We start from the raw sequence: 25072 nt of genomic DNA on the forward strand, positions 1-25072 counted from the left end.
AACAACTAATGTGCAGAGTTTATTGGGTTCCCTCTTGACCACTCTTTCAAGTGGTAGTGTGTACACCGATAAGGAGTGAGAAATCCAGGTGCATTTGGATATCCAACATCCACTAGTTAATATTTTCCTACATTAAGAAAGTATATTGTCAATACTTGAACCATTTAGCATAACCTTGAGTATATTAAAATGTGATTTGGCTTACCAGGGGGAACTACAAGTGGATTTGATCTAGATAGAGCTAAGGCTAGAACATGGCTATCTATAGTAGACCCTTCCCAACCAGCAAGGCAGTATTGAAACTTACAATCAAAGGAGCAAACACCCATAACATTTTGTGATAGGTTCCCTTTTCTATCATGATATTTACCCTACATGTTGACATCGACTCGCACTGGAATATGAGTTCTGTCGATGGCTCCAATGCAATCCTATAGGATATGATACACTAATCAAACGTATGGTCAAGTAATAATAAGATAAGGACAACATTCTAGACAATAAACTTGTAACAATGTGTGATTTACCTTGAAGAATAGTTCAAAATGATCCTTCCCACTAATTTCAAGAGGAGTGCCTAGACCAGGTGCTATGAAGTAATCTTTGTGAAGGGCTAAGACAGTTTTCAAAACCTTGTGGAAGTACCGACTAACTATCTCTCCTGAGTGGCCAAAGTTATGGGCAATCTTGTGATTCCTTATATTGTGCCCAAGGGTGTAGGGGGACATCACTAGTTGTTCCTCTAACTTCAAGTGGATCGTATCTCTCAAGCTTCCTTTCAGCTTGAGAATAAGAACTAGAGAAAAGAAGGCTACCCTACTCATTCGAATCTGATCATGACAATCCACCTCATTCAAATGAAGAATGTCTCTACAAAAGGAATTTCCTTTTCTTATTCATTTACCCATTTGACTACCTTCTCGGGCTACCAGAAATTTTGCTATGCTAACAAAAGCAAAAAGAATTGTGAGAATGCAGGTGTATGTAGTCTTCCTAACTATGCTTCCTTGAACCTCTATACTCTCCATAGGATCCATCAGTGACCTAAAATGTGGATAATTTAAACACTATTAGTTATGAGATATCACCTATCACCTATCCAGATACAACATGATTATTTGCTAGCCTCATTGCATTAAGAAGTCAATTATTTATTCAAATGCAACAAGGAGTACCTACTACTAAGGATCATAAGCCCATAGTGAACAAATTACAATAATGTGTCATTCTACTCCTTGTAATCTATCTATACCAATGAAAGCATAATACTGATTCAATTTGTCTATATGTATACACACATGTATGTGTACACACATGTATGTATGCATGTATGAACACACACATGTATTCATGTATATACGTGTGTATGTACATACACACACATGTATGTATGTATGTACACACACACACATGTATGTGTGTATTTACATACACACACATGAATGTATGTATGCATTTACACACGTATAAATGTATAGACACATATGTATGTATGTACACATACACATGTACAAACTATAACTTGAATTTGGGTTTTTATGAATGTGTTATAATAAATCGTTGGGTATGCTGAAACTGAGGCTTGTCTTTTACAAGATGAAAAGTAGCATTGTTGGCAGTGGGAATAGAGTTTCTTTCTGCATTGATCTATACATAGTTTGAAATCATGGCTTTTATCTATACATAGTTGAGGTCATCAACTATACATAGTTTATGAGGTCAGAAACTATGTATAGTTGATGACCTCAACTATGTATAGATAAAAGCCATGATTTCCATTGATCTTCCATGTATACTACATAAATATAGGATAGACATCCATACATAGTTTATGAGTTGGCTATGTTTAATGGTATTGCATTAATCTCTACATAGTTTGCAACCTCATAAGTATGTTGAATGATTTTGCATGGATCAGTACATACCTAATATATCCATAGTTTAGTTTTTCATTTCATTGGCATGATTCAATTTGATTAATGGTATTGCATTGATCTCTCACAATACTATACTGGAACTCATTAGTGAGCATATATTGACTATTTTGTTAAACAGATTCTAAACAAACTATTACAACATATATTGGACCGTTTTGCTAAAGAGATTTGAACCATGATAAACTATGTATAGGTCAACTATGTATAGATAAAATCCATGATTGCCATATTTTTCTATTATGATTGGCACGATGATATATACAGGTAATCACATGAGCACATACTGGAATTCATTATTGAGCACATATTGATTATGTATAGATAAAAGCCATGATTGCCATTGATCTATCCATAGTTGATCCATACATAGTTGATCCATACATAGTTTATGACTTGGCTCTATTTAATGGTATTGCTTTCATCTCTCACAATAGTATACTAGAACTCATTACTGGCAATAAATTGTTACAAAGTTTAGTTGTTCATTTCACTAGTATTGATCTCTCATAGCACTATACTGAAATTTATTAGTGACCACATATTGACTATTTTGCTAAACAGATTTTGAACAAATAGCTATAAACTGTTACAAAGTTTAGTTGTCATTTCATTGGTATTGATCTCTCATAGCACTATACTGGAATTGATTAGTGAGCACACATTGACTATTTTACTAAATAGATTTGCAACAAATAGTTACCACATATATTGACTAAATTGCTAAGGAGATAGCAGATAGAAATAGAACCATGATACATTATGTATAGGTTTGCTATGTATAGATAAAGGCTATTGATGTACTTGTAAATTTCATTGCTATGAGTACAAAAAATCAAAACTTTAACTATTATATATACAGGTAATCAAAGTTAAATGGCATGAGCACATACTAGAACTCATTCCTAAGCATATATTAACTATTTTTCTTTGCAGACCTGTAACAAACTGTTACTATTTGAATGAACAAAAAAAACCTAAAAAAAAACCCAATATGCATAGGTGGGTGGGAGAAGAGAACCGTTCAAAGCCGTTGCTGCCATTCAAAGCAGAGAAACCCTAGCCATGACAAATGAGTTGTGTTCAAAGCCACGGTCACTGCTGTCCAAAGTAGAGAAACCCCAACAAACACCATGGCCACAACCCAACAAATGCCACAGCCATAGCGAACACCATAAATGCCATAGCCACAACTCAGAAAATGCCACGGCCACAAAAAATAGCACAAACCCTCATCTTCCCACAACAACACAACAAAACAACAAAAACCAAATTTGTTCTTCCAAAAACCTAAGGCGGATTCCACGGACCCAACGATTTATTCAAACCCATTCATAAAAACCCAAATTTAGGTTTTCATTTCAACTTCCACCTATTTCTTGGAAGATGTTTCTTCCATTTTTTGAGAAAAATTGGCAGAAGAAACCAGAAACTAGGTTCTCCATTTGATGATCCAAACGCCCCGCTTTTCCTCCATAACCAGGTTTTGGCCCTCGAAACCCAATTTTGCGCCGCTTCTTCCCGTAACCAAATGGGGCCTAGGCTCCATGTCATCTTGTATTTTTCATTTCTTATGGGATGATCACATCAAATGTAATTTGATGTTATGGATATTCCCTTGCAACCTACTACTATGATAATTTGAATGAATCCCCATGGATATACATGAATCTTTATGCCAAATAAAGATAAGATTCTAGTCCTAGATCAGTGAATGGTCCATACTCACACATTTGGGTCTCTTCCTTTGAGACAACTACACCAAAGACATCACTTTGACCAATAGGAATTTGTTGAAACATTGTCAAGACACATACCCAAATTGACTTCAACATCAAGCAAGACAAGGACATTTGCATCTCTAGAGATGTCCACCTCACATCCATTAGGCATCAACATTGTGTCTAATACTATAGTGTAAAAATCACACACCAAACTCAATATTCTCTTATTACCATTGCTCATCTCTACAATGTGGGTCCAAATATTTTTAAGGCACCAACTTAAAAAAAGAAGTAACTCGATAATCCTTTAGGAAAGACTTTAACATGTCTATCTCTACCAAACTAAGTTTGACAACATTACCAAATCAAGGAAACCTCTCAGAACTCATATATGTCATGCGCACATGTTTTCTTTCATCACAAACATTTGTTCTTTACACATTCAAGATGTAAGCATTTTGAGTGCTTTCATTCTAATCATCTGCAACTTGCCTCTAATACCATGTTAAATAGGATCATTTTTTTATAACTTGTAGTAATACTTGTAGATATTATGTGTGTTTCAAGTTACTTTCTTGTAAGGTTCCAACCAAGTAAGGACTAGAAGGATCATTAATTTGTCTACAATATAATTTGATTAGAAGAAAATATTAATTTTGTCATTAGAGAACATTATATGGCTTATGCAATAACATGATTAGGGAGGATCCTTATGTAACTTGCTATAATTAGTATTGTTTAAAGAAGATTGACTTATCATTTGTAACCATCTGAATATTAGGTGCAAATGTGTATGTGATACATTGTATAGTAGAATCTTGCTTATTTAATCAATGTGCAAAGTTAGACTCAAATTATGATAAACTATAAATTTTGTTCATACAAATAGAAATGGTGTTGAGATAATGGGTGTTGCACACATTGCATAGTATTTTTATTTTATTATTTTATTTTTTATTATGTAATGTTGTACCTAGATGGACGTGCAACATGTAAAGATTCCCATGGAATATTCTTGATGAGTTGTATTGTAACATTGTGATAATATTTCATGTAATTATTTAATATTGGGGAAAAAAATTAAATGCCCAATATTAAATGTGGGGTCAGTGGGTTAGGTAGCACATGGTTTTAGCACATGGTTTATGTAATACCACTTAGTGGGTTTGTGGGACTTGCTACTGTATAAGCAGCCACATAAGTAGTTGTTGTAGAGTGACAAAGAGTAAGAGTGACAAGGAGATGACAACAGGCAAGAGTCGAGTGGGACAAGGCTTGACAGGTTAGCCAAGGGAGCATTTGTGAAGGTTGAAAGCATGGCATGGGATGTGTGGATTCATGCTTGTTCACATAGTTTGCTCGGTTTTGGCTATGGCCATGAAAGCTTCCATGGATGTATGGCAATGGTATTTTTTGCTGAATAATACATGGTGATGGATGCTTTTGGAGGCTGGGTTTTTCCCTCAATGAGGGTTTCCCAGGGTATATCTTGTGTCACAATTTTGTAGGTATGTTGTCTATTCTCTTGCATGTGGATTTTAATTTCGTGTTTATTTCAGATCTATTATGGGTTATGTGGAAACGGTTATATTCTTTGTTGCCAAGTTTCCTTACAAGTGGTATCAGAGCTATGGTTTTATTATTATAACCCTAGATTGAATCTATGGGAATGCATGAGAGGATAAAAGAAAGGGCAAGATATATGAATGATTTATTGCAGATCTGAGGTTTTTGGGTTTGCTGTTATGATGAGATGTTAAAAGATTTGGGCATGTGAAATTGTTGGAGAAAAAGATTTTTTCAGATGTTTCATTTAAAATGAGGGTTTTGGGGGTAGCGTGCAGAAATGACCTCCTGGGTAAAAACAAACCTCACCATTGGATCCGGGTCGACATTTCCATAAATTTTGATATATAATATGCCCTAGTTTGGCCACATTTAGAGGAAATGAAAGAGTCTTTTAGTTTCAGCCCATGATGGCCATCAAATTTAATCCCGTCGGAATTTTCGTCACTAAAAAAATAAAAAATAAAAAATCGTACTGAAAATGGTAAAAAGACTGTCTTAGTAAAATAGTCATAACTTTCTCTTAGAATATCGGATTTCAGAGTTCTTATAGGTGTTGGAAAGCTAATTTAGAGCACTACAACATGGTGTAGGTTTGGTTCTATGATTTTGATATTTTGTCAAGTTTTAAGAGCCCTAAAGATAGATGTTATTTATTTTGAGCACAAATTGGGGCATAACTTGAGCATACGGAGTCAGATTTTGGACTTCAAATAGTCAACGGAAAGATCTTGGAGAGCTCTACAAATTGGTTAAGATTTGGTGCAGGTTTGGCATAATTTATTTGTTGATATATTGATCTGAACAGTTCATAGGTATATTTTGACTATGGTAACATTGTGAGTTTATGGCATTGAAGATTTAAGATTTGATGTCATTGTATACTCAGTTCATATTTTAGATTGGTCTCATGATGATATGGTTATCAGTGTTTGGTTTGGATATGCATGATGACTTGTTGGATCTACAAGTTGTGTAGTGTTGTAAGCTGTCTATACTTATAGGTTGCATTTATAGCTTGGTTATGGGTTGTCTTTGCCCATTTATCTTTTATTATTGATACATATTCAGATTGGTGGCCTGGATTTGGGTTGTCTATGCCCTAAGTCACATGATTTACTATTTTCTTCATGTAGAAGGGATGAGATGTTGTTACCAGGTACAGTCATGGTGGAGGATTGTGGTTGACTATTTTATGCTGGTAGGTTGGACATATTGAGAACCAGATGCTCAGTTCATGGATGTGATAATGGTGTCATGGATTTTGGCATGACATGATTGGATATACAGGTACATCCTTGATGTTCATTAGCTTGGATTTCTGATTCATTTATGGTGGTATATCTTCTTGGTAGAGGATCATGGTTATTTGGTTTCTTTTGAGGAGCTCATGATGTGCACTTTGAGTTCTTTGATGGTTTGATGCCTTGGTTGATTATCATGGTTAGAGGATGGATTTGTTCATCATATGTCATGGATAGCTTGGATACACGATTTAGTGGGAGCTTGTGATAGTGGTGGGGTGACAGTGCAGGATTAGTTCCTGGTTTGGTTTGGATCTTCAAGTAGGAGATGGATTTTATGATGCCATAGGTGACTTGGTACCACGGTTGAGTGGGAGTTTTTTGACATTGATATATTTATTGAGTTTTTGCAGATGTTGGAGGTTTGTCTTAGATCCTGTTGCTGCAAAAGCGTCTTTGACATTTGCATGGTGCACTTGTTATCTTCATGGTGTTTGAAGATGGTTAGATCTTGAGAACTCATAGAGTTCTTGGTTATCTTCATGGTATGTGGAGATGGTTTTCTTCATGGTGTATGGAGATGGTTGCATTTTGAGGACTCACAGGGTTCTTGGCAAAGGTGTGGTTTATGCTTTTATTTGGCATGTTATCCTTGGTGTGAGGATAATTTTATTATTATGTCATGGTATACTCTTGATACACGTTTAGAGTTGTGACATGTTATAGTGTGTTCATATGGAGCATGTTATCTCTTTGGTTGAGATGGTTAGATCATGTTGTCATGTTTATGTTCCTGAGGACATGGTTAGAACTTGGACATTGATCTTGGTTTAGTTTCTTGGTATTGAGTACACTGATCATAAGCTGGATGCTTCATGATATTGCTATGTTGCATTTGGAGTTGGCATGAATTGATTGGTTACAGGTGCTCATGGATACTTAGAGACGGTGGTGACGCTGATTTCTCTTGGATTAGAGAAGTATTTGTTGGGATGGTTGATGGTTTCAGCAGGAAGTCTGAGGGGCAGTCACCTGATATGGACTTGAGAGGAAATTTTTCTTAGATGAGTTTTGGTTGGAGACTTGGGTATCTTGATGAGCATTCTCATTCCCCACTCTTGGTCTACTCGACAGTTTTCTACTTGAGAGGTATAGCCCATTGTTTCTCTCAGTTGCATTATATTTATGCTTGTCTTTCATGGATATGGATCTTGAGCTATGGTACATGAGTTAGTTTTGGAGGGTTCAATTGAGAGATGGTTTTATATTGGGCATTTTCCTTGGATTACGAATGGTTATTCCTTGGTTTAGGAATGGTTTATTGAGTTTGATCTTCTTGTGAGAGGCTTACATCCATGATTAGTTATATGGTATGCTTTGGGTGTTGTTGAGGCTTCTTGTTGAGGTTTAATGGAGGAGATCATACTTGCACAATTTACATCTAGAGGTGTGTGTAGAAGGACATGATACAGGTTATGATTTGCATGGTTTCTCTGGTCTTGGTTATCTTCTTGGATGTTCAATTTTTTTTACATTGGATTTGAGATTGGTTGAAGATTGTGATCACTGGTTTGTGCTCATGTATGTCATTTGAGAGATGACATGGTTATTCTTTTATCTCTTTCCTCTGTTGGTTGTGGTGAACTTGGGAGACTATTGGAGACTTGTTATGAGAGTTGTTCTTATAGGATATTGGTTTATGTATTATGGATGTCCTTGATACTACATGGATTCACTTCTTTGAGATGTGTTGAGTGGATTGGTTATAGATTTGACATTATCTTTCGCAGTGGGATCTTCTTGGTATATATGTGACAGGTATTGCTCTTGAGGCTTGTGATTGCAGGTTGCAGATTGGATATGTTGGTGATATGAGATTCACTTGTTATACCTTTGAGGTATGGATAGTTGGATGGGTTTGGCACTTACTGTGGGTGTTATTTCAGCTATGGATATTTTGACAACTACGGATACATGTGATTACCTTTGGATCAAGTTTTTTGTGCTTGGAATTTCAGTTGGTATAGGATTTTATGATCTTCTAATGTGACAGGTTCAGAGGTTTTCTCTTTGGATGGCTTCTATGTATGTCCAGTGGTAGTGGCATAATAGGAGGTGAGATCATTCATGTTCGAGATGCTCGATACTTTGATTTTTTTGTGGGTACCAGGATGGAACACTCGGTGTATTTTGATCCATGATGGTGGATGTGTTGGGAGGGATTGTTCCCTTGTTCATTTATGTGGCTATGGATTGACCCTACGCAATGTATACAACAAGTGGGAGATTGTTGAGATAATGGGTGTTGCACACATTGCATAATATTTTTATTTTATTATTTTATTTTATATTATGTAATGTTGTACCTAGATGGACGTGCAACATGTAAAGATTCCCATGGAATATTCTTGATGAGTTGTATTGTAACATTGTGATAATATTTCATGTAATTATTTAATATTGGGGAAAAGAATTAAATGCCCAATATTAAATGTGGGGTCAGTGGGTTAGGTAGCACATAGTTTTAGCACATGGTTTATGTAATACCACTTAGTGGTTTTGTGGGACTTGCTACTACATAAGCAGCCACAAGGGTAGTTTTTGTAGAGTGACAAAGAGTAAGAGTGACAAGGAGATGACAAAAGGCAAGAGTCGAGTGGGACAAGGCTTGATAGGTTAGCCAAGGGAGCATTTGTGAAGGTTGAAAGCATGGCATGGGATGTGTGGATTCATGCTTGTTCACATAGTTTGCTCGGTTGTGGCTATCGCCATGAAGGCTTCCATGGATGTATGGCAATGGTATTTTTTGCTGAATAATACATGGTGATGGATGCTTTTGGAGGCTGGGTTTTTCCCTCAATGAAGGTTTCCCAGGGTATATCTTGTGTCACAATTTTGTGGGTATGTTGTCTATTCTCTTGCATGTGGATTTTAATTTCGTGTTTATTTCAGATCTATTATGGGTTATGTGGAAACGGTTATATTCTTTGTTGCCAAGTTTCCCTACAAATGGTTGGACCTCTTTACATATGATATGACAGTTTAGATAGTTTATGAGATTGGTAGCATCAGAACTAATTCATACTATGATGGGTTGTCTAATTTATGTTAACATCTTGATTAGCTAATGTGAGTTACCTTATGGATAAATACCTTATATTGTTCATCTTATCTCATCATGATAATTAGATAGTTTTAATAATTGAAATTATGGCCAATTGAATTGAATAGATATTGTGTTGTAGCGAATACATTCTACATAAGGTGACTGTGAAAATGGAAATCAAGTTTGGGTTATGTGATTATTGTTTTGAAGTAAATTATGTATCATTTAATTCTAAATAAAGAAGTATGGAAATGAATAGAATATAGATAACACAATCAATACCAGTGATACTTGTTATGTTATTCTAAGAGATGTTATGATTTGAATCCTATAATTAGTGAGAGTAAATACTTATGCTTGATGAATTTGATTAATGTATGTCTAAGGTGTAAGGTGTTTGATACATATGCTATGAATTATTAATGTGGTTATTATTCTTGAAAATTTTGTAATTACAACAGTTAAAGTAGAAAGAATGATACTTATTTGTAAATGAATTTCATAAGAAAATGATTTTGAAGAAATGATGTTGGAATATGATATTGATCTAATGGGTTGATCTATGGTTAATTCAGGTATATGTATTAATGTTTATAGTCTTATATTTATATGTTTGAGTTGCTAATGTTAAATTTGAATTTTTGCAATGGATGATTATGAAGGCATAATTGGATGATTATGAAGACCTTCGAGAAAACTATGCCAACTCTTGTACAGCAATCAAAGTTGACCTCAATGAATTTTTTTTGTAAAATCGGATATGAACTAAAGTTGGACTTTAGAGGCATTAAAATGGACCCTAGAGTGCATTTTGGGTTAAAATAACCTAACCCACTTATACTACCTAGGGTTGGGGGTTAGTTGAGGGTCAAATCATGGTTAAAACTTACATTATGACACCTCAAAAGGGCCCCACTTCAAATGTGACGAAAATGAATAGTGGGAGACAATGGGTTATGACACATTGATAAGAAAGCCATGTGCCTTCATTAAAGGAGGGAGGGTTTTGGAAGAAGAGGGAGGAAGATTTTGGAGGTTTGACGATTCACCATTGTTGGAGATGAAAAGGGGAAGTTATATGCAGAATAGGAGAATGGAGAAGGGGGGAGATGATGGTAGAACTAGTATGAGGAGAAGAAGATCGAGGGGAAACTTGAGAGAGAGATGAGTCTTTCTGTCCCTTTTCTTTTGTAGTATTTTTCTTTGAGTTGGATTCATGTAAGTTTGAAATGTGTAACAAGTGTAGTTAAAATTTTTGTTCTTGTATTAGGAACTCACTCATATGATAACATCTATAATCCTTAGATGCAGCGAGTTCTTGCTTAGGGGTATGGCTAGGGCACCAGAGGCCTCATGATGCCATTAATTTGTAGGGTGGAAAATGAGCATTGTTTGAGTATTTGTAGTTTTCTTTATTGTATCTTGCAAAGAAATGTAAATAAACTTATAAAAGCTAAGTCTTGTAATTTTTTTAAAGCTTTTGTATATGACTCTGTGCAAAAGGGAAGTTTGTGATCTTACATTTGTGATGTATGAAAGGTTTCCTATTTGAATATATGAAAACAAGAGAAAAAAAAAAGGTAGTTCTGTATCTTATGAAGATTTGTATTTGAAAGACTTTAAAATGGAAATCTAAATCTAATGCTCTTTCGAGTTGAAATAAATTAGTTAATCAAAGTTTTGTTTCCTTATAGTGCAGATCTGAAATTTGTAGTAGAAAATAGTTATCTAAATCATGCATTCCTTTAAAAAGAATCTGTGTTTTATTCTGGGTAAGAAAACATGGGCATGACATTTCTCAAAGCATATGTATATGAGTTTAAGACACACTTCTCTATAGAGACATGTATCTTTAGCTCCCATTAATTATCAATAACATTTCTTAAAAGTCATGATTAAGAGAATGTGTGTGTGTGTGTGTGTGTGTGTGTGTGTGTGTGTGTGTGTGTGTGTGTGTGTGTGTGTGTGTGTGTGTGTGTGTGTGTGTGTGCGTGTGTGTGTGTGTGTGTGTGTGTGTGTGAGTATGTATGTATGTATGTATGTATGTATATGCATGCATAATATGTATATATTAAATAAATTAAGTGTATATCAACTTGAAAATCATAAATCAAGAAGAATATTTTCATTCATGTATTTACATAAAATTGTATAGGTACATATATAGTTGTATGTCAAATACATAAAGCTAGAAGAAAGGAATCAACTACGAGAAAAAGGAAAGAATTAATTTAGGAAAGAATATTTTAGGAAAGAATTAGTTAAATATTAGAAAAATATCCAATATTGCAAGACTCCCCCTCATGTTGGTGCATAGATATCCCACATGCCCAACTTGCCCAAAAACTTCGAGAACACTCAACTTTAAATTGCTTTGGTAAGAATATCGACTAACTAATCTTTTGATCGAATCTTAGGAAGCTCCACAATATTCTCATCCAAATTCTCCTTAGAAAAGAATATGTCTACCTCCACATGCTTTGTATGATCATGTTGAACTAGATTATGAGCAATATCACATGCTACTCTATTGTCACAATATAGTTGAATTGGCCGCCTAGGCGGATAGCCCAAATCTCTCAGGAAAAGTCTTAGCCACAACACTTCACATACTCCAAGTACCATACATCTAAATACATAACTTCAATCCTTCTTCCATAGGTTGACATGCTAACATACCAGTTTCCTATAACAAGTCTAAGGTATACTTTCTTTGAGATAGAAATATCCCTTTATTAGATCGAGACACTTCGATCCCAAGGAAATATTTCAAGGGATTGAGATCTTTCAATTTGAATTGTCTAAACAAGCAATCCTGCAGAGTCCTCCTTTCTTTAGGATCATTTCTTGTAACTATCATCTCATCCACATACACAATAAGTGCAGTGATCTTACCCTACTAATTCTTTATGAATAAAGTATGGTCTAAATTTCCCTAACGGTAACCAAAGGCTTTCATTGACTTTGGGAATCTTTTGAACCATGCCCTCAGAGATTGTTTCAACCCATATAGTGACTTCTTTAATATACACACCTTCAAACTATGTATTTGTAGTATCATGTAGTCAAGTGGGAGTTCCATGTAGACTTCTTTGAACAACTCTCCATGTAGAAAGGCATTCTTCACATCAAACTATTGTAATGACCAACCCAAGTTTGCAACTAGAGACAATAAGACTCATATTGTATTAATTTTAGCTACAGGTGCAAATGTCTTTGTATAATCAATCCCATAGGTTTGGGTGTATCCTTTGCTACCAATCTCACCTTAAAGCATTCAATTGTACCATCTAATTTGTACTTAACAATATAAACCCATTGATATCCAACTAGTTTCATTCCTAGTGGACGGTCAACAAGTTCCTAGGTATTATTTTCCTATAATGATTTCATCTCCTCATTCTTAGTGGATTTCCACCTTGGATCAACTAAGGCTTCCTACACATTGTTAGGAATAGATACAGTATATAATTAATTTATAAATGACTGATTTGATTCTAACAAACAATGGTTAGACACATAATGACTCATAGGATATTTAACTTTACTAGAAATTTTGGGTTCATATGTGGATTTAGGGATATCCCTAGTGAGACACTAAGGTAGCTATTTTCTAGATGGTTCAAGAACATCCTTGGTAAGTGATTGTTGTGGTGTGATGGACTCGGATGGAGGTAAATCCACAGGTTCAATTTTTAGATGTTCATCACTACTTTGATCCAAAGTTTCACCTACTTCTTGATTAGCAATTTCTAAGAGCTCCCCTTCTTCAGAGATGTCCAAGCTACCTACATCTTCAAAGATGTGAACATCCACATCTTCAAAGATGTGATCATCATAGTCTAGAGTTTGAATTTCCTTCTGGTACTCCCCCTGAACTTTAGGCTTAGAGGAAAAATATATTGAGTCTTCATGAAAAACTACTCTAGTGTAATAAACATTTGTTGGGTTGGAGGATGATAGAATTGGTACCCCTTTTGATAAGAAGCATATCCTAGAAAGATACATTGCAATGCTTGAGGAGATAAATTGTTGCACTGATGCTTACGGAGGTGTATGACAGCTACACAAGCAAAGATGTGAGGAGGTAAATTTGGCATAGCTAGAGCAATAGTTGCCTTAGTGAGAGCCTAGGATAGTGTCTGGAAATCAATAGTGTTCGAGGGTACCCGATTGATCAAATATGTTGCACAGGTAAGTGCTTTGCCCCAATAGGATAATGGCATATGGGCTTCTATAAAAAAAGTATGCACAACCTCCAACAAGTGACCACTTTTTCTATTGGCTACCCATTTTGCTGAGGTGTATTGGAACATGTAGTTTGATGAATATTTCCATGTGCTTCCTGATACTGCTGAAGTTCAAAACTCAAATATTTTCCTCCATTGTCATTACGAAGAACTTGAACTTGTGCATTGTATTGAGTATGAATCATGTTATAAATTTTTTGAAATAACAAGTTCACATCACTTTTAGACTTCATTAAGAATACCCAAGTCATCCTAGTACAATCATCAATAAAAGTAACAAACCAACGTGATCCACCCAAGGTAGTGACTTTGGATGGACCCTAAACATCAAAATGTATGATCATAAATGGAATTAGAATTTTTATTCAAAGTTAATGGAAAAGAAGCACGATGGCTTTTTGCAAGTTCACAAACATCACACCAAAAGCTAGAAATATCAAATTTTGAAAATAAACTAGGAAATAATTTCTTCAGGTAACCAAAGGAAGCATGTTACAGATGTCGATGCCATAACCAAATTTCAAATTTTTGCTTGTCCCCCTCAAAGTCATCCATCACTAGAGCTTGACGTAGCTTGTCCAAACTCTTTGACACCAAGTCAAAGTAATACAACTTCCATTACCTAACACCACAACCAATCATTTTCCTCATTTGGATGTCCTTAAATACACAAAAATCAGGCCAAAAAATTACAACACAAAACAAAGTAGTGGTGATTTGGGAAATTGACAATAAATTGTAATCAAAAGATAGAATCACTAAAGTAGACTAGATTCAAAGTAATAGTGAGAGGTAAGGATCCTTCTCCAATAACTGGGGCTGGAGAGCCATTTGTAGTGGAAACAAATTTTTGTGAGGATGATTTAAGGGATGAGACCTATCTAGAATCAAATGTCATATGATTTGTAGCACCGAAATCAATTATCCATGCACTATTAGAAACAACTATAGACATATTTAAAGACTTACCACCATTACCTACCACTACTGCTAATATCGAGATCTATCTAGCAACATTATCCTCTATCTTTGTTTCAACAAATGATGCACTTGAGGTCTTCTTGTAATTCTTCTTCTGTGAATTGCGACTACAATCCCAACATTCTAGATACCCAACAAGTTCAAAACAATGACTTTTGGTATGACCGGTTTGATTGCAATGGGTGCATTTATAGGTGGATTTATAAGCACCATTAGTGATTTTAGGTAGGTTTTGAGGAGGCTCATTCTGACTAGATCAATTTCGAGTCACCATGGTTGGAGCTTCAGTCTTTTCTAGTTCTCCCATCATTGTTTTGCATCAAAAAAATTCATGGTAGACCAATTCATAACATGCTTGTAATTTGGGAATAGGATCCTTTCTCAAAATTTCACCACAAACTTGTTCGAAGTTGCCATCTAATCCAGAAAGAAAAATATGCACCCTTTGTTACTGAACTAATTTTGGTAAGATTCAATATCGCTCTCACTTTTCATGATCACTTTATCATGATGATCCAACTCACTAAAAATCTCGGTTAATTCTCCATAATACATAGAGAGTGTTCTGTCATTCTGTTTGATAGAGAAATTCCTCTGATTCAAGATAAACACCTGCAATTCATCTATTCCATCATAAAAAGCCTTAGAAAGAGCTTTCCAAATATTTAAAGTAGTGGGTAAGAAAATGTATTGCTTCATAATTTCTAGGGACATAGATATCAACAATCATCTTTTGACCTTTTGATTGTCTGCATACCACTTCTCATATCCATCATCCTTCTCGGTAGGTAGCTATGAGTTACCACAAGTGAAAGAGAGTTTCTCCTTCTTAGCAATATGCATCTCCATGATTTGGGACCACAAATCATAGTTTGTTTCATCAAGTGTAATCCTTGCCTTGAATAATGAACCTTCAGATTGAATAATAATGGGAGCATATTTGCTCTCAAATACTTTTGAATCTAAATCAGCCATGGTTCAATGAAGGGATACAAATGATTCAAGCTTCAAATCTTTGATGCCAACTTGAAAATAAAAAATAAAGAAGGATATTTTTCATTCATGTATTTACATAAAACTATACAAGTACATGTATAGTTGTGTGCCAAATACATAAAGGTATGGGAAAGGAAATACCTACAAGAAAAAGGAAAGAATCAATTTAGGAAAGAATAGTTTAGGAAAGAATTAGTAAAATATTAGCAACAATCCAATATTGCAACATATCTCATATATATACAAATATATTTAGTACATTTTATCCAACTAAAATTACAATAACCTTAACATAGTTCATCATATTTTGTAAGTTGTCTTGCATCAGGATGGAGGTTTCCTAAGACAAACATTCAAGATCCCAACTACTATATTCACCATATTATCAAAATAATAGGAGATCTATTATAGAATTTTCTTACTTGGTGATTTCAAATGTAGAGTTGATGCTTACTTCCCCATCCATATAGGATCTTGTGGATACAATAATGGAAATGTTTCCATGGAAATAAAAAATGAACTATCCAAAAATCATTTAGAACTATTTGATAGAGTTAGGAAAAATAGTAACATAAACATTAAGAGGAGAGAAAACTCTATGTCATTGTAAGGTAAAAACATTACATTTTGGGAAAACTAAGTTATAGTGACTATGAACTCAAAAAAAAAGAGGTTGAAAAGTACTTCATGCATGCAAAATAGAAACCCTTCATGTAAATAAAGACACATTAGAAGTTAAGGTTGATGTAGTGACTTTATATTGTTTGTTATGAATTGTATAAAATATATTATGAACCTATCTTGGAATTGGGTCATAACCTTCTAATTTTTCATTATAAAGATAAACGTAAGTTTATGCAAGGAACCAATACATGGAAAAATTTGTACCTTTCTCCATTTATAATCTGTCATTTTACCTACCATGTCTAGTTTTGTAAGTCAAAGAGTATCATTTATTAAACATATCATATATAAAAGCATGTATGAATCAACAATATATACCTATGATAGTGTGACAAGTAATAACAAAATGAATGTTAAATAAGAGGTGTGGTGGTGTACACAAAATTATGTACTGCAACTGAGAACCCATATCACTATATGTAAATAAAATTGTACGTCAAGAATCTATGTTATTAATTTTGTACATATGGTTTTCTTTCCTATAGATTTATTCTCTTTGAATGTTTAATATAAAGTGATCAAATTTATGAAGTAATTGACTGCATGGTTGTTAAGATATTTTGAATTAATTTTTTAAGAATGGTATAATTTGATTTGATTTCATTTGATGATTTGATATATTAGTGAATGATGATTGAATTCTTTTTCCTTTATATTTTTGTTGATCAAAAGGGTACCATATTTCATAAAAATTGACTTGCCACTTTCCATTTTGGCCTTTGAGAATAATATATTATTCCCAAACTTTATCTCCCTTGGATGCCCTCCTGAAATGAAACCTTATCCCCATTATGTCTTTTAATGTGACTTAAACTATTTGACACCTCTTCACCATATTCTCCTCTTGTAATGATTACAAACTCTCTAAGCTACCTACTAAAAGTACAAAGTTGTGTCACCTTTCAAGTTGACTTATCAGAACAACTAAATTTGAGTATTTTTATCAAAATATCAATTTTGTTCAAACATATGATCTTGATAAATTTATTCTAGCTAAGTCATATATGGTTTCACACTTTTTCAATTGGACATGTCTATTAAATGCATGTTTTATACTAGTTAGTATCCAATTACCAAAGAAATAAAATTATTTTAGAAAATTGACATTTCAATAACTGTTACTATTTTTTTGTTGGATACAATTGATTGATTGTGTGTTGTCTTTGATGTTACACAAATGTCATATCAATTGACAGATAGTGCTTACCGAGCTCACTTGGTCGATGAAGATAGTTTTCCTTGTCTACCAAGCACTCATAGGTTTACTCTGAATAGATGACAATTTCTATCAAGCTCATTCAAGTGTCAAAGGAATTTAGGTAGAAAAGACTATTAACCGAGCTCACTCGGTTAACGAAGGGAAAGTTGGACAGAGTTAGTATTCACCGAGTTCACTCGGTTGCCAAAGGATTTTTGCAAGTTCACAGTATTAAATGAACTTCTGTTGGATAACATAGGAAATTGTTCCAAAGTTAGTTTCTACTAAGTAGGGTCGGCTTACAAAGGGTTTTTCTTATTTTGGCATATGAAGCTTAATTATTTTATGTATTAATTCTAGCCAACTACGATGATGAATATTGGTTATTGTAATTTGAATTTGGGCTGACTTGACAATCTAGAAGGTATAAATAAAAGGTCAAGTTAAGATTTCTAGTGTGTGTGGAAGTGTTTTGATTGAATTGAAAAGAAAAAAGAGGGAGTGAACTTGAAGGATAAGCAGGTATTCTTGTGGAGCTAAAAAAGTAGTTTTCAATCAGGAAGGATCAAGTTTAAGTAGAAAAGAGATCTGGATTCAACAATTTAGTTGCATCATAATCAAGTCATTTTATTGTTACTCTCTAACCATTGTAACAATGATCTAAAATCTCTTAATAGTGTTTGTTTAATAGCTAGTTGTAAATCCTCTAACAATGTGGTAGTTCCATTGAATTGTTTTAAAACCTCTTGCAAGGCCACTCCTAGCAGGGTGATTAAATCGTATAATAGGGTCACACCTAATAGTGTGTTTTGTAACCTTTAATAGGGTTGGCTCCTAATAGGGCTCACTTTAGAAGAGCAAAAAATAGTAACTAGTTACATTGGTGATTTTTCCCAAATTGGGTTTTCACATTAAATCCTGGTGTCTCATGTGTTCATGTTATTTCTCTTATGCTTGGAAGTTAATTATTGATAATGTTTTAAGATATGCTAAAAGAAATTCACTCTACATTTATCAAGTTATGGCAATTTCTGTTGTTTATCAAGCATCAACAGCAATCAGTTTTCTTAGTCTAAATTTTATTGTTGACATCTAAGGGATCTAGGATTTATTTTAGTGGTAACTAATTCACCCACCCTCTCAGTTACTCCTTCTGTATTTCCAATATTCGTATGATTTTTTTAAAATAATATATAAATACTATTTTATAGAGTTCAAAGTCATGAATATTCTCATATGAAGTTCATAGTGTTTAAATTAGATATCGTATATTGTAATTAAAAAAAATTACAAGTATGTATTTTAACACTCAAGAAGATATCAATTTTGAGAAAGAAAAAATATTAAATCATACCAAAAAAATATTGAAATTATATGATGTTCTAGAGGAGAGAGTCCTCTTCCAGAATCTATAATTATTATTTTTGGTTAGAATAGATTTTTTTTGAAAAGTGTGGTAGGAGATAAAAACCATCAATTTGAATAAGTTGAAACTTGAATCATTATAAAAGAGAAAATATTGGTCTAAAGCCATTTTTTATTTTTGATTGTTCTAGCTACATATTTTATCTATAACATAATCTAAGATCATAGGCAAATAAGTTTATTTCATTTCCATTTTGTGGTGGGAACTAGACCCCAAATTTTCAGCATTTTTTAGCAACTAAAAAGTTATCTTTAAAAAATAGGAAAGTATATCAGTTCTTATTCCAAATAATTATTAAAAATTATAATCCTAAACTTCATCCATTTTTACACATTTCATTAGTTTACTACATTTTTAAATTCTAAATAATAATACTAGTTTTATGTCATTGAAGGTGAACAGTTATACTTTTGTTAGCCTTTTCCTTTGTAAGAAGGTGACACATGTTCGTACTTTTACCCTACCACCCTTGAAAGGTTTTGCAACCATTCACCATTGTTGCCTCTTTGGAAGTTCATTTTTTTTGTTTCTTCTTTCTTTCTTAATTTGTATGCTTCCTATTATATAGATTATAAATTTATTTTATCAATGAAGAAAGAAAAATTGCTATGATCATCTTCCTTATAATGTTGCTTCCTTCAATGTCTTCAATAAATGATTTTCCCTCCTATTGGATGTTGTCAATATAATAATGGATATTCTCACAAAATTAACAAAATGAGTTATAGAAAAATAGTTTACAACTATTTGGAATATATGACCTATGTGGGAAGTGGAAAGAAAGACGTGTCAAATTAAGGCACAAACCGCATAGCTCAAGAAAAAGTTATTATAACAAATATGAACTTAGAAAGGTAAGTTGCAAAGTACTTTGTGTATAGAAAATAAGAACCCTTCCTTCACACAAAAAATTAATTTAGAAGTCAAGGTCAATGGGATGACTTTAGATACTTGTCATAAATTGTATAAAGTATATGATGAATTTATCTTGTATATATTAGTAGATACAATTGGAGTTATTTGCATTACAAAGATAAACATAAGGTCATTCAAGAAATAACTAAATGGATTGATTTATTTTTCCTTCCACTAATGTCTAGTTGTGTCATCCTTTTCTTGAACACTATAATGTTTTGAGAAAACCTTAAACATCATCATATTTATAGGGCATGAACACCCAATTAAAAAAACCCTAAAACCTATACTTATAAAAGAATATTACATTTAATAATGATATTGACCAATATAAATAGGAGTGTGTAAAAGCTTATTGTTATCAATAATTTTTCAAATCTAATCTATTTTCTATTGTAGATGACATATTGACAATCTACTATGTTTATGCCCTGCTACAAAACTTTTGTATTTTTGCATGAATGCTTTCAATATTTATTAAATGTAATGTGATTTTCAACTTCCTCAAAGTAGACTATACTTCTTTTACCTTTAACTCTATGAGGTGCAACAAACCTGAAAAGCATAAAACCCTTAATTCACTGTAAGTTAACTAACAATTAAAACAAGGACAATGTTTTTGGTATTTTCAAGTTTTAAACATTTGTATAGGTTTTTGACTTTCCTTTTTAGAATTTAGAATTATGTGAACTTTTCAATCTATTGTTTTATCTAGAATTTTAACTATGACCAAAGTCAACCACACAATGCTTTTAAGTATAGCAAATATATGAATTTAACTAAAAACCATAATTTAGAAACTCAATTTTAAAATTTCATAAAATCATATGCATACTTGAAGACTAGAGTTGATAGATACAAAAACTTTCAGAAGATGCACACTAATATACATAAACTCGCTAATTTGTTGAGTCTAATATGTTTTCCACATAATGCTATAAATTTAGTGTGTTTTTAGCATGAACACTTGAATGTTAATAAACATACAAGGATGATAAGAACAATTAATAGAAAGTACATATCGTCCATTCCATTCAAGTAGGTCAAATTTATAAACATACAAGACGCGCCTGTCCTCCATCCAAACTGTACAATTGACCAATTTTCAAAAGATTGAAAACATTATGGATTTTTCTGAAAATTTGTAGTTGAAAACAACAACAAAAATTAGGAAAAAATCATTACATTTTTCGTGAATATGAAAAAAAAATTGAATTTGTTTTGTCTTTAGTACATTTTAAATGTAGATTACCCTTTCCTTACAAGAATTAGAACAAATAATACAAGAAGTACATACAAATACGTAGCTATCCATCTAGACGATGAAAAGGGACTTCGGCATTAAAATGCTTCATCTGTCCAATAAAGAGGCTACGTAAGATCAAAGTCATCAAATAATAATAATAATAGCTTGACTTGGACTATGTCCCCATAAGGGAAGGATAATAATAATAATAGCTTGACTTGGACTATGTCCCCAAAGGGAAGGATAAGTGGAGGAGAAACTGTTTCGTCGAATGGATAACACAAAATGCAGTCCGGTCAAAGCTCAAATGGAGAAGATAGCGCGTAAACGCGTCATCTATTTCTTCCAAGCAATCTATAAATACGGGCACACGAATAATACAAATGCAACCAAAGCACAATAGAGAAAAAGAGATATAATAGAGATCATGGGGAGCGAAAGAAATATTGCAATGTTGGTATTGGCAGCGGGGATTGCTGTATTTCTGTTTGGAAGCTGTGTTTCTGCGCAGAATTGCGCGTGTTCGAGCAATTTGTGCTGCAGTCAATATGGATACTGCGGTACTGGTAATGATTACTGCGGCACTGGCTGCAAAGAAGGCCCATGTTACACTGGCACCACACCCACTCCCTCCACCGGCTCCGGCACCGCTGTTTCCTCCGTCATAAGCAAAGATTTCTTTGACGCCATTCTCAGCGTTGCAGACGGCTCTTGTGCTGGAAAGAACTTCTATACTTACGACGGTTTCATCCAGGCTGCCAATGCCTACTCTGGCTTCGGCACTACTGGAACTTCTGATGACTCTAAGAGAGAGCTCGCTGCCTTCTTCGCCCATGTCACCCACGAGACTGGATGTAAGTCATCAATCAATGTTAATTTCTTGTTATTGGTAATGGGTTCAAGTTAGATTAATTATTATTTGTTGTGATTAATTATTATTATGTATTAAGTTTGAGTAGATTGGAACATAAGATCTTTTACGATTAATTATTATTATATATTAATATTAGAAGACCTCCCACGTTAGAAACTCACAGCTAATGAGAGAATTTTGTTCTGCAGCTTTCTGTTACATTGAAGAGATCAATGGTGCGTCGAAGGATTACTGCAATGAAACCAACACTGAGTATCCTTGTGTTGGAGGCAAAGGCTACTTTGGCCGTGGACCCATCCAGCTATCATGGTAAATTGATGAATTCTAACTTGAGCTTTATACGTTGCTGCTGATTTTTTCTACTTGATATTAATATGCTTGAGTGTTGCAGGAACTTCAACTATGGTCCAGCAGGAAAGGACATTGGATTTGACGGGTTAAATGAACCGGAGAAGGTTGCAAATGACGCCGCCATTTCGTTCAAGACGGCAGTTTGGTTTTGGATGAAGAACAGCAACTGTCATACCGCCATCACCTCTGGACAAGGGTTCGGAGCAACAATCCAAGCTGTCAATGGCGCCATCGAATGTAACGGAGGTAGCACAGACTCCGTAAACAAGCGTGTAACTTACTATAAAAATTACTGCTCGAAGTTGGGAGTGGATCCAGGGTCCAATCTGTCGTGCTAAACTTTTACAAATTTCAACTACAATGGCAAAAATAAGGCAGCAGATGAAATATATTCCGCCCTACAGTCCTCTATATTGAAATTCATTTGCTAAATAAAGTAATTTTAACTTAACTGAAACATCTGATGTCGTCTTTCCAGCGTGAATAAATACATTGAAATAGATTTCACAGTTTGCTCTGATAATTTGTGTTAGATAAATTTTTTTAGTTTCATTCTGTAAGATTTTCAGCTAAATCTGGAAATAAAAAGGAGAATCTTGATAGAAGAAAGAAAGCAAATTGCACAGGTAAAAGAGAAAACAGAGCTATTGAAACAGAAATCTCTATTCATTTACAGCAGTTATCATAATTATATAAACTGAATAACAAACCCTCCCCTACATACACTGCAGTCAAAGATGCATGACAATCTAAACTCAGAGTTAAAACCCGTGTTGGCAGTTGAAAACAGTGAATCAGCATTTTCGTTTGACCGCGTCTATTCTACCACTGGAGTTGGAATTTAATAACGCTAACACCCCCCCTTAATTCTAACTAAAGATTAGTTAATGAGGAAAGAGGGAAAATCCAGTGGGAATAAAACCCCCCCTCAAACTAGTTGCTAATAAAGCAATAAAACTACCATACTACAATTTCTTTGACTCCAAGAAAGTGAAATGGAAGAGAAGATAGATGCCTCCATGGTGTGTAGTGAATGGTAGATGCTCGACACTATGTGCAGAAGGTGGTCCATGATCTTCAAACAACATTATTCCCTTTAGGAAGAAACATAACTGAAGATGTATGAATGAAGTCTCCCCAATCTTGAAAGGAATATGTAGGAAGAAATCTCAAGATGTATGATGCTTTTGACAATTGCTCCATGGTCTCTGTATAGATCTTGAAATGGCTATAATCTTTTAGAAACTATTGTAGAACATAATCAAAAGACACATTTTTCACCTCAAAAGGCAAATAGATCTCCTCAAAATGTTGTGCAAATCTATCCAAACTCATATCAATCTGTGAAGAATGACTATGTAGAGAAGGAAGAAGAGGGCGAGGAGGCTCCCTCACAACAACTAAAGAAGAGTCACCTTAAATCAATGCTATCATCTAGATCCAAAATGAAGGATTCCACAAAAAAAATGATATGTCTGGTAGAAATCTATCCCAATGAACTAGATCCAGAAGACAAAAGTGATCCTATTGCAAAGAAACATTGGAAGCTTTTGATGAAGCAACTATAATCTCTGAAGAAACAATAGAAGCACTAAGGTTATCAATAAACTAATCATCTACAAAGGATGTGTTCACACAAGATGAGGCAACTGAAATCTTAGTATCACCCATAGAAATCTGGTTATCCAAGGAATCATCACTTTCAAATAAAGAATCAACCTCTCCATACAACTGCCAGATGATGGTCCAAGCAATGAAAGGGCACTTTGTGTGCTCTATATGATATAAAATATCTTCAGAAATAGTAAGACATATTAGTCCATAGACAATATCATTACTATTAAACCATGCAATTTTTTGTTCATACTCGCTTGGCTTAGAAATGTGTCCAAGGAGATAGGGCATTAAATCTTGCTCAATGCAATGATCCTTTATGTCTTTTTTCCAAGATAGATAATTTTTTGAGGTTAGCTTGACAACAGATGGATGAAAATACATACTAGACATCATTGATCTCCCCCAAAATGGAACTTCTTCTCAGTTTGTGATTACAAATAGAACCACATTAACAACCCCCAATGTAATGAATTTTTTTTATTTTAACAAAGCTCTGATCTATAATGCCTGCAAAAAAAATAATACTTCTTCTTCTAGCCAACTAGGCTTTGATACCATGTAATATTTTTAGCTAAATCTGAAAATAAAAAGGAGAATCTTGATAGAAGAAAGAAGGCGAATTGCATAGATAAAAGAGAAAATAGAGTTATTTAAACAAAAATCTCTATTCATTTACACAAGTTATCATAATTATATAAGCTGAATAACAAACCTTCCCCTAAATAAGTTGTAGTCAAAGATGCATGACAATCTAAACTCAAAGTTAAAATTGGTGTTGGCAGTTGAAAATAAGGAATCAACATTTTTGTTTGACCACATCTATTCTACTGCAAGAGTTGGAATTAACTACCACTGGAGTTGGAATTAATAAGCTGGAGTTGAAATTTAATAACGCTAACACATTCTACACATGAAAATACACTTTGCAATGTGATTTACAATTTACATAATGATAATGTG

At 33.9% G+C, this 25072-nt stretch overlaps 1 protein-coding gene across 1 annotated transcript; it reads left to right on the forward strand.

Annotated features, from left to right (window-relative positions):
- The first annotated feature begins 21655 nt into the window (after positions 1-21655).
- On the forward strand, positions 21656-22952 carry LOC149563592 (endochitinase EP3-like). The gene is made up of 3 exons (XM_089826783.1): positions 21656-22124; positions 22333-22453; positions 22536-22952. The coding sequence occupies exons 1-3, from the start codon at positions 21698-21700 to the stop codon at positions 22831-22833; spliced, it is 846 nt and encodes a 281-aa protein (XP_089682909.1). The 5' UTR covers positions 21656-21697; the 3' UTR covers positions 22834-22952.
- The last annotated feature ends 2120 nt before the right edge of the window (positions 22953-25072 follow it).

This window comes from Cupressus sempervirens, chromosome 4, assembly GCF_028749045.1.
Source record: "Cupressus sempervirens isolate cs-2001-9-10 chromosome 4, ASM2874904v1, whole genome shotgun sequence".
Lineage (NCBI taxonomy): Eukaryota > Viridiplantae > Streptophyta > Pinopsida > Cupressales > Cupressaceae > Cupressus > Cupressus sempervirens.

Excerpts from the sequence above, each read along its gene's own strand:
- LOC149563592 (XM_089826783.1), top strand. The coding sequence starts at position 21,698 with ATGGGGAGCGAAAGAAATATTGCAATGTTGGTATTGGCAGCGGGGATT. Across the intron at positions 22,125-22,332 it reads TGTCACCCACGAGACTGGAT|CTTTCTGTTACATTGAAGAG; the intron begins GTAAGTCATCAA and ends TTTGTTCTGCAG. Across the intron at positions 22,454-22,535 it reads GGACCCATCCAGCTATCATG|GAACTTCAACTATGGTCCAG; the intron begins GTAAATTGATGA and ends TGAGTGTTGCAG.